At 34.6% G+C, this 14711-nt stretch overlaps 1 protein-coding gene across 1 annotated transcript in view; it reads left to right on the top strand.

Annotated features, from left to right (window-relative positions):
* The window catches only part of rbm20 (RNA binding motif protein 20), a 73923-nt gene that overhangs the window by 35763 nt on the left and 23449 nt on the right, over positions 1 to 14711 (top strand). The window contains exons 2-4 of the mRNA XM_055217955.2: positions 11614 to 12610; positions 13069 to 13130; positions 13437 to 13534. Coding sequence (XP_055073930.2) covers positions 11614 to 12610; positions 13069 to 13130; positions 13437 to 13534 — 1157 coding nt within the window. The remainder of the gene's footprint in view (positions 1 to 11613; positions 12611 to 13068; positions 13131 to 13436; positions 13535 to 14711) is intronic.

Below are 14711 nucleotides of genomic sequence, written 5' to 3'. Positions count from 1 at the left end.
GAGCATTACATTCGCAAGTCATAAACACATTACAACAATTTACGATTAAGAATAATAGTCAACTTTATAATTGTTAATATTCTGAAATAAGACAGCCTACAAATGCGACCTACGGAGGATGCAGCCTTCAATTTGAGAAACGGCCACTGGCATGACATCGGAGTGATAGATTAAACAAGTAGTACAAGTCTACAACTTGGTTTTGCAAGTCAATTCAACATACTATTTAAAGTTTTTACTTGTTATAAGTTGGCATAACTTATAAATCAAGTCGAAATTGTTTAACTAAAGTTAAAGTAAAATAAAAATATTGGTTTTACAAAAATTCTGCATTTTACATTACAGTATAGGCCTTCTTTTTGCCTTTGGAATGTTGATAATGTATCTTTAAGAAATTTTTTCAAACTTAAAAATAAACTAATAAATATTATTAATTAAAAACATATTACAAGATCTAAGGTCAATAACAAGGGCAAATTTTTACATGCTTGTAACAAACAATGCACATAAACAAACAAACAAGTCAAAACAAAAAAGAAAAAATAAATAGCAAAAAATACATTTTATAATATATATAACACTTACATTAATAACATTTACTGTTGTTTTTGCAGATAAATCCTTGCATGGTGATCACAAAGAATATTGGATCTGCCTGGGTTTAGCCTACATTACTCCTCTTATTACAGTGCTATTTGTAAAAAAAAAAAAATGCAGCATGAAGTAAAAAACAACTTGGTTTTGCAAGTCAATTCAACCTACTATTTTAAGTTTTGGCTTAAAAAAGTTGACACAACTTATACATTCAAGTTGAAATTGTTACATAAAAATATGTGTTGATTTAAACATTTGAATTAATATATTTTATTTAATTTTACATTTATCCACTCATTTGTAATAAATTCAGCATAGGCCATTTCTCAACCTGAAGGCTGCAGCCTCCGGAGGTTGCATACTATATGCAAGCTGCCTAAGTCATCAAACCTGGTTTATTTTATAAGTTAACTGGTTATTACATTCGCAAGTCATATTACAACAATTTACAATTAACTAAGAATAATAATCAATTTTATAATTGTTAAAATTCTAAAAAAAAAGAACGTCTTGATAACGTATGCAGCCTACATATGCGACCTAGGGAGGATGCAGCCTTCCGTTTGAGAAACGGCCATTTGCATGACATCAATCGGATTGATAAATAGTACCGGTAAAGATCGGTATCAGTACCCGGATCAGTTCAGACATGGGAATGTCACGACTGATCAATCAGAATAAAAAAAGCTTTAAATTTATTGATATTATTCATTAGATAATTGGGATAAGAGATAAGATCATTGGTTAAACAATAAATACATTTAGCATATTGTTAAATAAACAAACAAAGTTAAAATATCAAAAAAATGGCAATATAACTTTTATTATTTCTAACTATATTTAATGACATTAACATGTTGCCTATCGAATGAAAATAGTTTATGCTGCTGTTTATAAAATATAACATTTGTTTTAGCCTATAGTTTTAAATAACACATTGACGCGATCCTGGTCCATATTTCTAATTCCTGTTGGCATATCAATAGTAATTTTAGTCCAATAACGTCTTCAAATCATAAACGTTTGTGGTTTGTAAAAGTTTTCTTGTCTGTGTTAATCCGCAATAGTTGGACTCGGGCTTCAGCTTTATTTCTGCTGTCAGCGCGGTGTTCATCATGATAAACAGGCGCGCATCCGTCATTATACTGCTGTTCATTAATAATGTGACTGAGAGATGGGCTGAAGACCAGAGCCAGGTGGAGGACTTGGCAAAGACTAACTGCTGTCAAACGAGGATCACATTTAAGATTTAACACTCCAACATCACCAAGCAAACTTCAAGAAGTTTGTTATCCTAAAGCAAAGTTCTCATCTTCGTGGATTATAGGATTATCTTCGCATAGTTCATATTACAATCATTTTTTAATATGAACTACGCGAAGATAATCGCATAGATTTGTATCTGTGTTCAAAGATTATGTGAGTAACGTTCACATCTTAAATGCGTTTATTTTATTTAGCCTGATAGCATTAACTTTGCGCTTAGCATCAAAATTCATTTGTTTTATAAAAAACTAGCAGATAGACTAAATTAGTCTAGTTTTGCATTATCCTGCTTGAAATAAAATATAACTTCTTCATGTTTGGTTTATAATTTATTTTATATGCCTAAACATGTATACATAATTAAATGAGGCCTACATTAAACGTTCAAGAAACTTATCGTGTAATAACATTTGACAAGTTAAGCCAAAAATAAAATTTTACATCCATTGAAATACATTGACGTATATATTTATATTATATATATATATTTTAACATTTAGCCTAAATCAAATAAAAACCGGCGTGTGGAGGTCTCGTACAAGACCACGTCATGCTATTTTTATATCTGTTAACTGAAACGAAAGAATAATAAAATTAATTTAAAATGTAAAGATTTTATGAAATGATATATATCCGGTAAATCAACAAGTGTTGCTAACGTGAGTAATTTGTTATATTACGGTAAATTATAAATATGATTTAATACATTTGTATTATTTTTTCAATTAATTTGCGAAGCCTAACTAAGTTGTTCAGGTACTACATAAATAAATCAAATACATATAAAAAAAAGAACTGTACTAAAATATATTTTTACTACAGTGAATTTGCTTTAAGTTTAGTTCAAAACGTGTTAGTTGGCGTAATAACATCGCCCTCCCTTCACATTCTTTGCAAAGCACATGTGACACTTCATCAGTCCAGGCCAAACAGCCTGCACGGACGGAGCGCGCACTCGGCACACTGAACCACATTGTGCGTAATTGCGCGTTGTGCGCTTTTGGATACGCGCAGAGGTCACGGCACTGCAGGATAAACTACCACCCACTGACTTGAGATTAGGACTCTTGGGTGTCCTGTTCACGGGATCGGATCTGTTTAATTATCATCTGGAGAACTGGTAAGAGTCGATGCCGAGTTTGGCCTTGTAACGTGTCGAATGTGTTCTTGCTTGGATTGTAAAGTGGCGTCCAAGTTTTTTTTTTGATTTACCACTCGCTAAATTCTTGTTTTTTCGAGAGTCTAATTTATCGTTTCCTCTAGTGAAAGTGTGAAAGTGTTTGGAGCAAGCTTTGATCTGTCTGAGGGTGAGATTATAGCAGTCTGGCAAAACAGATGTGCCAGCAGTTCAGACAAAGATGCATGCTGTTTTTGATCACAGTGTTTATTGTTTTACAAGTGGAAGCTTTGCATATTTAGTTAATTAGTTAAGACATAAAACAATTCAAAGCACTATGTTAGAGGTCAACAGCTACCATGCAAGATCTACCAGATTTACTGCTAAAAGAGATGTGTGAGTAGCAGGTTTATCTGAACATTTAGATTAGATATTTGATTTATATATTTTTTTAAATCTTAGGTTACACAATGAATGTATTTTTTTAAAGGTCAGGTCAAGTTAAGAGTTCACATTTTACCAATGTAGTTGATACTTACATTATATAATATATAGAACAATGTAAACAAAAAGCACAAAAAATCAGTAATATTGTGAGACAGAAAGGATTTTTACAATTCTCGCTAACAAAATATTTGTATTGTTTATGCAAAGACATGGCAATACATTAAATGTTGCTCTTACAACTGTGTTTTTATAAACCTTTTTAAAGTATAAATTAACGTATGACATTAGAAAAAAATTTATAAATTGATCGATGTGTTCACCTAGGAAGGATACAGTGCTGTGTGCACAAATATTTAGGGCAGTCAGTGTGTTAAATTAACTTTTTAATTTAAAATGTATTATGTCATTAATCATACTTCAAATACATATATTCTTTTCATGAGGCATGTTCAATAGAGTTTAAAGTTAATATGTAAACAAACCTTGAACATACATTACATTTGATAGACATCAGCTGCTCCTGTAAGCAGTAACTTAATACGGTAGAGCAGCCGTACTTAAACACATTCATCATTTATGTTATGTAGTAAATATTATACAATATACTTTTAAACAATATTTTTTAATGCAAATAGAAGTCATTTAGTGTATTTTATCAATTTATAAAATCAGATATTAAAAAGAAAATAAACATGACATCCATAGTTAAAACAACAGTAAGGCATAATTTAATTTGCACCTATTGCTGTTTAACCCTTATATAGTTGTGTTAATACTGTTAGTGTGGACATTAAGTTAAGGAGAGATTATGGTGATGATTCTTGCAGTTGTTGTAGGCAATTTCTTTGTGGTAGTGATGTTTGAGTTTTGAGGCCTCGTGCGCTTTTATTTAAATTGCTACAGGGGGTTAAAAGACATCTTTTAACGTAAATGCAAATGTTATTTGTACGCTCAGGGGTGCAGAGTTATAATAATCCATTTTTACTAAAAGCAGTTCATACATTTAATCGATTGACGTTGGTTTTGTATGCGTGTATTTTCCACTTTTTGTTGTGAAAATGCTCTTTGCACTGTAAAAAATTAGCTGTAATTACAGTAACTTACTGTAGAAGACAAATACTGAAAATGTTTCATGTTCATTAACTTTGAACAAACTGTTGCCAGTAAATAACATAAATGTAAAATCTACAGTAAGTTACTGGCAGCTAGTTACCAGTAATACCCAGTAATACCGTAATTTATACAGATTTTTTTACAGTGTATATATTGTTAAAAATATTATGTACTTATGAATTAATAAATGATATATGTATACATATATGATAACACTTTATAATAAGGTTAATAGTAGTTAACTACATTAGTTAACATGAACTGCACTTGTACAGCATTTATAAATCTTTGTTAATGTTAATTTTAACAATTACTAATACTTTATTAAAATTTTGTTAACATTAGTTAATGCACTGTGAACTAACACATACAAAAAATTAAAGCTTTATTTCTATTAACTACCATTAATAAAGATTAATCAATACTGTAACAAATGTATTGCTGATGGTTTGTTCATGTTATTTAATACATAATGTAAACTAATGAACCTTATTGTAAAGTGTTACCACATATATTTACTTATAACATTATATATAAACTCTCAGATTTTTTTTTATAATAGTTGGCACCTTTAAAAAACACTTTTGTAAAAGGTGCATATTGGTACTTCTAAGGTACCAAAAGGGTACTTACTAGGACCTTTTTAAAAGGTACCGTCCCATAATAATATATAAAGAGTGGATTTATCTGTAAATCAACCATTTAGCCATCTTAACTATTTAGGCCGAAACCATTTGCTTAAAGCAGACGTGTAATTGTGGCTTTACAATTTGTTATATTGTGTTTATTTAAGCAGACAGCTGGGTGAGATTTAAAAGCATGAGGAGAAAGTGAAAACTAATAGGGCTTAGTGACAGCCGAAATCCAAAAAAGAAAGTCTTTCAATAGCCGGAGTAAGTTATGTACAGTTATACTGCAACTTCATGTGGACATTAAGGTGTCTCTGATGAAAAGTAAAAAGTAATACTACAAAAGCAAATAAATATATGGCAAAAATATATTGGAAAAGTTTATCATAGATGCGAGCGTCCGATGCATTACGATAGTGTTATTTTAGTCAAAACAATACGTGTATTAATAGTATTAAAATGTGCATTTTTCAGAGGCGTACACTACTTAAGTATTTTTACTTTCTACATAAAAGTACATTTTCATGTATTAGTATTTTATCAGTGTTTTTCTTTGGAAAACATACAGCATGCTATCATAATTTTTACTCCACTACATTTCATAATTTCAAGTTTTTGGTTTATATTTAATATTTAAGTACATTAAACATCTAGTAATTATTTTATTTTTACTCAAGTAAAAAGTACTTTCGTACACAATTTTTATGTAATTAGGCACTAAATTAATTTTAATATTCAATAAAATGAATACACATAGTATGATTCTATGCTTTAGAATGTAGTGAACATTTTTTAGTAAAGCAAATTAATTTTTTCCCAAGACAAACACTTTGATAAAGCACAGATTCTTGGAAAATGTAACTAAAATATTTAAGTAGTGTCCACCTTTGACATTTTTATTTAAATACATTTGACATTTATACAACCATTAAACTATTTTGTCTCTTTCCAATCGGGGTGGCACGGGTTGTTCATCATTACGTGGTCTAATTAGCTTTGTATTAATGTTCTCTCCACTATCACGTGGTATTGTAAACTCAGGTATGCTTGTGATGCTTTTCCAACCAGAAATTCAGCCTTTTATAAAACTGAAACAGTTGCTTCCAGGACACAAGTGTCTGTGTCGTGAGGTCAATTTTTTTTTGGTAAAGGGGGCTTGATTTGACCTCTGTACTCTAGTGATCTTATCCCTGGATTAGCTACACATACACAAAAAGTCACGCAGCGCGTCCCTTCCCACGACCCCCAATTGGTGCAAATACGTCGTACGCGCACAATAGCGGATAATTATGCCTGCCACATCTGCTTTCCTAAGACTACACATAATTAATCTGTCTAGAGCGTGTAATACCTGGATCTTGTGTTTAAATAAGATGACCCAAATCAGGATTCCCTTACCAAGCTGGAAGCCCGTATTGGTTTCCTGAGCGTGCTGTGCTCTATGTCAGCAGTGTATTTCGGGATGTGAGTCATGAAAGCAGTCCGGCACCCACGTAACGTCTAGAGGTGCTCTTTAACAACACTGAACACAATGCTGATAAAATTATTTAAGGGTTCCTGTAGCTCAAGTGGTAAAATTGGATGCTGGCAACGTCAAGGTCATGGGTTTGATTCACAGGGAACAGACATACTTATATACTATGAATGTGCAGCACATCACTTGGTACAGTATAGACATGATGTATCGGCTGAGTGTAAATATTGCATTGACTTTTACAGCTAACTAGAGCATTGCATTAGCATCAAAAAAAAGGCATGGGTTCGATTCAAGGGAACACACAAGCTGTGTCCCAATTCGAATGACGCAACCTTCGAAGGCAAGGACTCTGTTTCCAAAGTCCACGCAGCGAAATTAAATGAGGGGATGTTCCATAGTTGCGTCAACTGCTGTTCCCTCCCAACGCACCTGTCGGCGGGTCACAGCAGAGACATTTCTGACTTATTAAAACATACTTAAAACTTATTGATAAAATGCAGACTTGTAATGCACTGTAAGTCGCTTCGGATAAAAGCGTCTGCCAAATTCATAAATATAAATGATTCCCTTTCAAGGGAACTCGAGCTGCGTCGCCAAAGCAGCATTGCTAGTGACGCAGCGTCTCGTTCCCTTCTCAGGGAATCAGGGTTACATTACATAAATCGCATTCTGTATTCGTCATGCAGACTTAATATTTATGTTTTTAAGTCAAGATGGGGAAATACTAATATAAAATAATTTAAACACATTTCTTGCTGGGATCACACTTAAAAAACATTGGGTTGTTGGTTTAATATCGGACAGAACCAACTGTTGGGTTATGAATAAACATGCTGAGTTGTTGTTAGCCGGTTTGAAACAACCCAGCAGGTTTATCTATAACCCAACGGTTGGTTCTGTCCAATATTTACCCAATGGCTTTAAAAGCATAATATATTTTGCAGAAAGAAAAGTGCAGAAAGTTAATTCAAAAGTCGAAATTTGTCGAAACACAAATTAGAATCACTACAAACAGATAGGCCTAGATGTTACACCAGTTTGCATTTATAGCTTATCAGCCTTAAATCCAGACTTTGTAAAACCATTGTTGGTCACCCATGTATATGTTTCAATTGTGCCTAAAAGACAAGTTTAATAAATTAAATTTTTGTATGTTGTATCTTTGCGTGAGATTGGAGGGTCTCTTGTTGAAGATGTATATGGGTGATTCTCACGAAAACTTGGTTTTAAAAATGTCAAGCATGAAAATGTAAAAATTGCTTAAATTTACTTTTTCTCCCACCAGACATTGAAAAACAAAGTCTGGAGTAAATGGGAATATTAATTTAAAAACTTTTACTTATCATTTAACACTTTTTGTAACATAATTTAAAAAATGAGTCCTAAAAAATCTCATTACCGCAACAGTCAGAAAACATCAACACTGACATATTTTCAAAATGACGTGATAAACCTGAAAGAACATAATTTGGAGATTCTGCACATGCATTTAAAATCAAAGTATTATGCTTCTATTAATTAAATTAACATTTAATAAGCATCTGTTGCGGTAATGATAATCAAAATGTCGTGTAAGCATTCTGACAAGACAATATTTCAAATTAACTGTAAAAATGATCTTACCTGGTAGCCATCTTGAAGTAACTGGTCCATGTGCTTGGTCACTGAAAATCAAACTTTATTAAAATTCTGTATGTGTGCTTAAACTGTTCTCAAAAAGTGTTGCGGAGGATGAGAACATCAGGCATGGACACATCATTTTCCTAATTTTTCTTCATTATTATTATACATGAATATTCAGTAAATATTTTTTCTGTCATCTGAAGTAGTCTAGCAAAACATCCATTTATTTATTTTTTAAATATTTTTGTGTTAATTTGATTAAATTACAACATAACGCATGTTCAAACACAGCCGGACACATTGCGGTAATGAGAATTTCAGCAGAAAATTAGATAAAATTTACAATTATAAATTCTTATGTTGAAATCACACATTGTGCAAGGTAGAACACAGTATTGTGTTAATGCTGATGCTTTTTAATGTTACTATATTACACATTTTAAAGCTAAAATCATTAGTGCCGTGGTGTTTCAATGGTTTCGTGAGAATCACCCATATTCAGTACTAACATTTTGTTTGGTATGATTGTTGTAAATATAGCGACCCTAAAAATACTTAGCTATACCTTATTATAATATACCAGAAAGGTCTAATATCATTTTTTAAGAGATGTCACATGCTAACATTCTTAAATGAAGATGCTTTTTCTTGATGAGCAAAACGACCCAAGAAAATAAGTCTAGTTTTTAGACCAAAAATATCAAATTTAAGTGATTTTGTGCATAAAACAATCAAAATATCTGCCAGTGGGGTAAGCAAAAAAATCTTGAAATTTTTCTTAAACACTAAATTCAAGAAAAATTTGCTTACCCCATTAGCAATTTTTTTTGCTGTTTTATGCACAAAATCATTAAATTTGATATTTTTGGTCTAAAAACTAGACTTATTTTCTTGGTCCAGTTTGCTCATCAAGAAAAAGCATCTTCATTTAAAATGTTTAGATATTTTTACTGAATACAAGACAAAAATACTAAGAATTTTTTTTCTTGAAAATCATTTTCAGTGTGAAGGAAGGCTAGTTTATTTGGTGCTCGTATTGATGTGTGAACTTTACGATCTGAGAATGTTCTGTAAGTCCATATCATAATCTGATGTGACTCCAGCAGTACATTGGAGAGGTGATAATCCCCCAAAGATTCGATTGCACAAATTCAAATTCCAAAGTATTTGAGAACCCGCCCCTGGTTCCTGCTTTGATTCTTTACAACCAAGACAAAAATCACATTTTAAACAGCAGAACATTTGGATCGGTAGTTCTTGAGGCCAATAATTCATGGCATTTTTAACAAGGCCTGAGACATCATGCACCTGTTGGTTTTGAGGAGACGCTGGCTCACAGGATGCCTGTAGTATGAACGAAACCCAAGTTCAAATTTTAATATTACATTTACACCAGACAAACGCTTTTATCCAAAGTGACTTTTAGTACATTCAGGCTATACATTTTTTAAGCCCAGTTTGATCCTTTGGATTGAATCATAGACTGTAAAAAATATGGATGTAGTGTTTGTGACGTCACCCATAGGTTTGTGAAGAGCTTTTTTGAAGCTAAGATTAGGGGGTGCCTGCTTTCGCCATCTTGGCTACCTCACTACGCATTACTTGTGGATAACCCAAAATCGGTAAAGGGGTGGGACTTGGGTGAAGCTGAGGTGGCTGCAACCACCCCGCCTAGCTTGACGGTAGTGACAGTAGCCACACCCTTAATTAATCAGAACTTTAAGGCTTAATATAATTTAAATGGATGAGTTACAAAAAAAAATTCACCCCCTCACAGTTGTCACGAAGGGCAACATTTGCTATATTGACCAAAAACACTTTTTGTACCAGGCTGAAAAAATATTATTTTCTACTATAAAGTTTACATATTGGGGTCTATAGTGATTCACTCCCTTTTGGAGACAGTCGATGAATTGCAGTATAACTGTGGGTTTACACCAGATGCGAGTTCAACGATTTGCGCGAGTAGATTAGATACAAAGTCAATGCAAAGACGCGATCAGATCCGTCCTCGCGTGGGGCGATGTGAATGACGCGATATGGGTGGCACGTTTGCTGCGTAAACACGCGCTATTCGCCTCAAACGCGTCTTCACCCAGGTTGAAAATATTCAACTCATGCGAAAAATTAGCATGACACGAAGTTAAATCCCACGGGTAATCTAGAGTGAGTAACGCGATGCCCCATGTTTGGTGTGTACTAGCATTACACTGAAAAAAATTATTAATTGATTTTAATCAATTTTTTTAGGTGGTTGCAATCAATTTATTTGAGCTACATTTGAACAAAAGTTTTATATTTTATTTTACGTTACTAATCTTTTTTGTTTTTGATTGCAACCACTTACCTTAAAAAAATTGATTAAATTCAATGAATCATTTTTTTCAGTGTACTGTGGGTTTACACCAAATGCGAGTTCAACGATTTGCGTGAGTAGATTAGATAATAAGTCAATGCAAAGACGCGATCAGACACGTCCTCGCGTGGGGCGATGCGAATGACGCGATATGGGCGTCGCATTTGCCGCGAAAACATGCCATATTCGCCTCAGATGCGTCTTCGCCCAAGTTGAAAATATTCAACTCATGCGAAAAATTTGCATGACACGAAGTTAAATCCTGCAAGTAATCTAGAGCGAGTAACGCAATGCCCCGCGTTTGGTGTGTACGTAGCACGTTAGCATTTAGGCTACAGAAACACTGGCATATCACTTATTTTATAAACCAGGCAAAATTATTATCTTGGTGATTTCAGCCATACAATTTTTTTGTGTGCAATAACTGCACAAATTATTGCACAAAAATCTGAAACCTCACATGCTGCCCATGGTTCAACTGTTCATGATGCTTCTTCCTGTGCATTGTTGCTCCCCCTTTCACCACTATACCAACTTGTTCTTTGGGGAGTTGCCAGATGTATCAAACTCTTTCTCTCAGTTAGGAGGGTTTGTACCCTGTGAGGACGGCATGAGGGCTTGCGTGGATATTTTGATTGATAGTAGCACTTTGCTAAATTTAGCAAGCATGTAACACATTAATCAGTGCACTTAAATGGGGATGTGGAGTCCAGAGAGTCTGGACAGCAAAAATGTTTCCTGATCTGACGAAGCCAATTTCAGTACCTAGATATGATACATCACAAAGCAACACGTTTAGATTTCAAATCCTGTTATTGGGTATCATTCGTTGATAATCATTTGTAAGTGCGTCAACAGTTAAGAATTTGCGAGTTGCTTTGAAAGTTCTAGTGATGTACAATATAATTTGTTTTCTTATTTTTTTTAAGTGTGCATATAGATTAACTATAATTTTTATTTAGTTGGTAACACACTATGTATCTCTTCACAGCGCCTCAGCAGACAAACCTCATAATAAGTCAACTCCTTTGGGGGGAGCTCTCGGTGGAGTTGGTCAAAACCTGCTGCTGAGTCCCGCCAGTCTTCAACTGGCTCAGCTTCAGGCCCAGCTTACCCTCCACCGCCTCAAACTCGCCCAGACCACTAATACCGCCGCCGCAGCCACCGTCCTCAATCAGGTTCTCTCCAATGTGGCCATGTCTCAACCTCTCTTCAACCAACTCAGAGGATCCAGCATGGCCCAAGCTCACAGTGGAACCTTCCCACCACCCCCTATAGCCTTCCCACCCCCAAACTCTGCTTTGGGAACACTGGTTGGTAGTGGTTTCACTCCAAATCATACTGGAATCAGGCCTTGCACCTACGGTGGGGAGTCCAATCAGAAGGCCAGCCAGCACAACGAGTACGGTCAAAAGACCGGAACGTATTTGACGGACACGGACCGACGTTTGCAATTTGGATATGTGGGAGGGTCTTCAGTGGTCACTAGTAAGGCATGTGATGGTGGACAATATGGGGGAGCTTCTACGCAACCCAGAAACAACATCCAGAGTAATTTTCAAAGAGACTTCTACTCCTCGGAAACCCCACAAAGTGGTTTCATCGGAGGAGGCAATGATCAAAATCTTACTGGGCTTTCTTCATCAGCTCCAAAGGAGCAATGGAAAGGCCCGGTCAACTTGGGAAAAGCCGAGATGGGGTCCGGTGCTTGGGTACCAACCGGCATGGGATTTGTGGGACAGAGACCAGAGCTCTACAACCCAGAGGAACCTACAGCAGATCCTAAATTCAACTCAACATGTGGCCCAGGTGTTGGCCCACCTATAGGACAGCAAGGGGGGTTTCAACAGCAGCCACAGCTTCACCAGGGGGAGAATGGGGTGACGCTGTCCTTACAACCCCACCAGCTCAATGACTATCACGGGACGACACCTTCACACCTACCCCATCAGTGCACCATTTGTGAGAAGAAGGTTTACAACTTGAAGGTGAGTGGATCGTATTTGCTAGGTGGTGGGATTGTGGGAAATGACCCATTCACACCTGTCCGTAAATATTCAACACACCCCTACTACAAGTGAATCCTCAAGAAGTTTAATAAGTTTGCTTCTGTAGAACTGAAAAGGTTTTCCTAGCACTTACTGAAAATCATTGGGCTTGTTGGGTACAGTTGGGTGTGAAGGCTTTCTGTCAGCTGGCGTGTGTCGAGTGAAGGCAGGTTTACTGGGTGAGCACGCAGTTGTTCTGGAGAAGTCCGTCGTAATCGCATTCATTTCAGGCTCTCCATTACCCTCCGACCGCCGTACACCATTTCTAATTGGTCGGGTTACGGCAACGCCAGAGGAATCTTTCACTCTCAGACAAAAGGATTATATGTGAAGTCAGAGAATCGGATTGACGTATCGTGTTTGTGTGTATGTGTCATCTCTATGTGTGGTGTTTTCAGGACTGGGACCAGCATGTGAAGGGCAAGTTACATCTACAGAACTGTTCGCTTTATACCGAGAGGTGAGTACAAACACCATTTTACTGTGGTAAAAATGTACAGTGCTTATTATGGTGATAAAGCTGACACTACAGTAACCTTTACAAACTTTACGAGGTCTTGCATGAATGCTGTCTATTTTAATCCGTTTAATACGTACCGGTCTTTGCCTGCGATACTCTTGTTAAGCATTTTATGATCGCAGAGTTGTTTAATAAACGGTCTTCTACCATATAGAGACGGATCATGAATCTGAGCTGTGTCATAAGATACAGTCAGCCCACTTGCTCTGGGATTTAGTGTCTAAATAAGTGCTGTCGCCCTCATAGCCAAACGGTCGGAGGAGTGCACTTCCCCGTGTCGTCTGAAGGATGTCTGAACATGGCATTGAGTAACACAATGGTGTATTCGTCAGCCGCCGGTCAAGGTGAGTCAAATCTCGTCATTTGCACTTCACCATGAGAACCGAGAGGTTAAGAGACCCAGAGATGTGATTCGCGACAGGACTCTATTTTTAGAGCGGTCATTTTGGTAGGAGGTGGGCGGGCACCCCAGAAATAAACTGAGTTGTTTTTGTGTTGGAACACAGATGCGAAGACATGTTTTTTGTTAAAAAGTTTATTTTTATTATTTTTAACAGATTTGTTCATTGTTACATAAACTAAATTTGTTTTTTTAAGTTATATGATTAGTTGATAACTCAAATAACAATTGTTTTGGTGCTTAAAGGGATAGTTCACACAAAATATTAAATTATGTCATAATTTATGTTGTTACAAACCTGAATAAATGTATTTGCTCTAATAAACATGAAGGAATATGTTTCAAGACATGTTTGTAAACAAAAAGCGATAATAAGCACCATTCACTTCCATAGTAGGAAAAAAGAATACTATGGAAGTGAATTGAAGGGTTTGTTTACAACTTTTGTGTTGTAAATACAATGTACAAATACATTTATTTACATTTGTAACAACATGAAAGTGAGTAAATGATGACAGAATTTTTTATTTTTGGGTGAACTATCCCTTTAAGTTCATGCATGCTTGTTTTGATGCCATCTATATTCTAGTGTGATACTATTTGTTGCCAAAATATATTTTTGCGTATATAAAGTGAGAGTCTTTGTTTATGGGACAATGGACAAAAATATTTTAGACATATCTTGCAGAAATGTATTTTATTTTATATTATTATTTTATATTATTTATTTTATTTGTCAAAAAAAAAATGCTTTACAGAACGACAGTGCCCATATGGCAAAACATATATTTCTTAATTTTTTAATGCTTTAAAAAATATACAAAAATTGTTTATTTTGGAATATTTTTTTTTGTATTTTGGAATATGTTTACAAAAATATTTTTTTCACTGATATATTTTTGGCCATTTTTTGTATATTTTGAAATATATTTAAAAAATAAATTTTAAAGCATTAAAAAATATATTTAGCCCTCCATATATTTCAATTCAAGGAAAATAAATATTAAATATATTTTCAACTTCAAAAATATACATTATAAAATGAACTTATTTTTTATTAATTTAAAATATATTTAGGCAAAAAATTATTATTTGCCATATGGGATGTAATATTATAAATA

Source organism: Misgurnus anguillicaudatus, chromosome 23 (genome assembly GCF_027580225.2).
Source record: "Misgurnus anguillicaudatus chromosome 23, ASM2758022v2, whole genome shotgun sequence".
NCBI classification, from domain to species: Eukaryota; Metazoa; Chordata; class Actinopteri; order Cypriniformes; family Cobitidae; genus Misgurnus; species Misgurnus anguillicaudatus.
The sequence above is the reverse complement of the archived record's forward strand: the minus strand, read 5'-3'. Positions and strand labels throughout refer to the sequence as shown.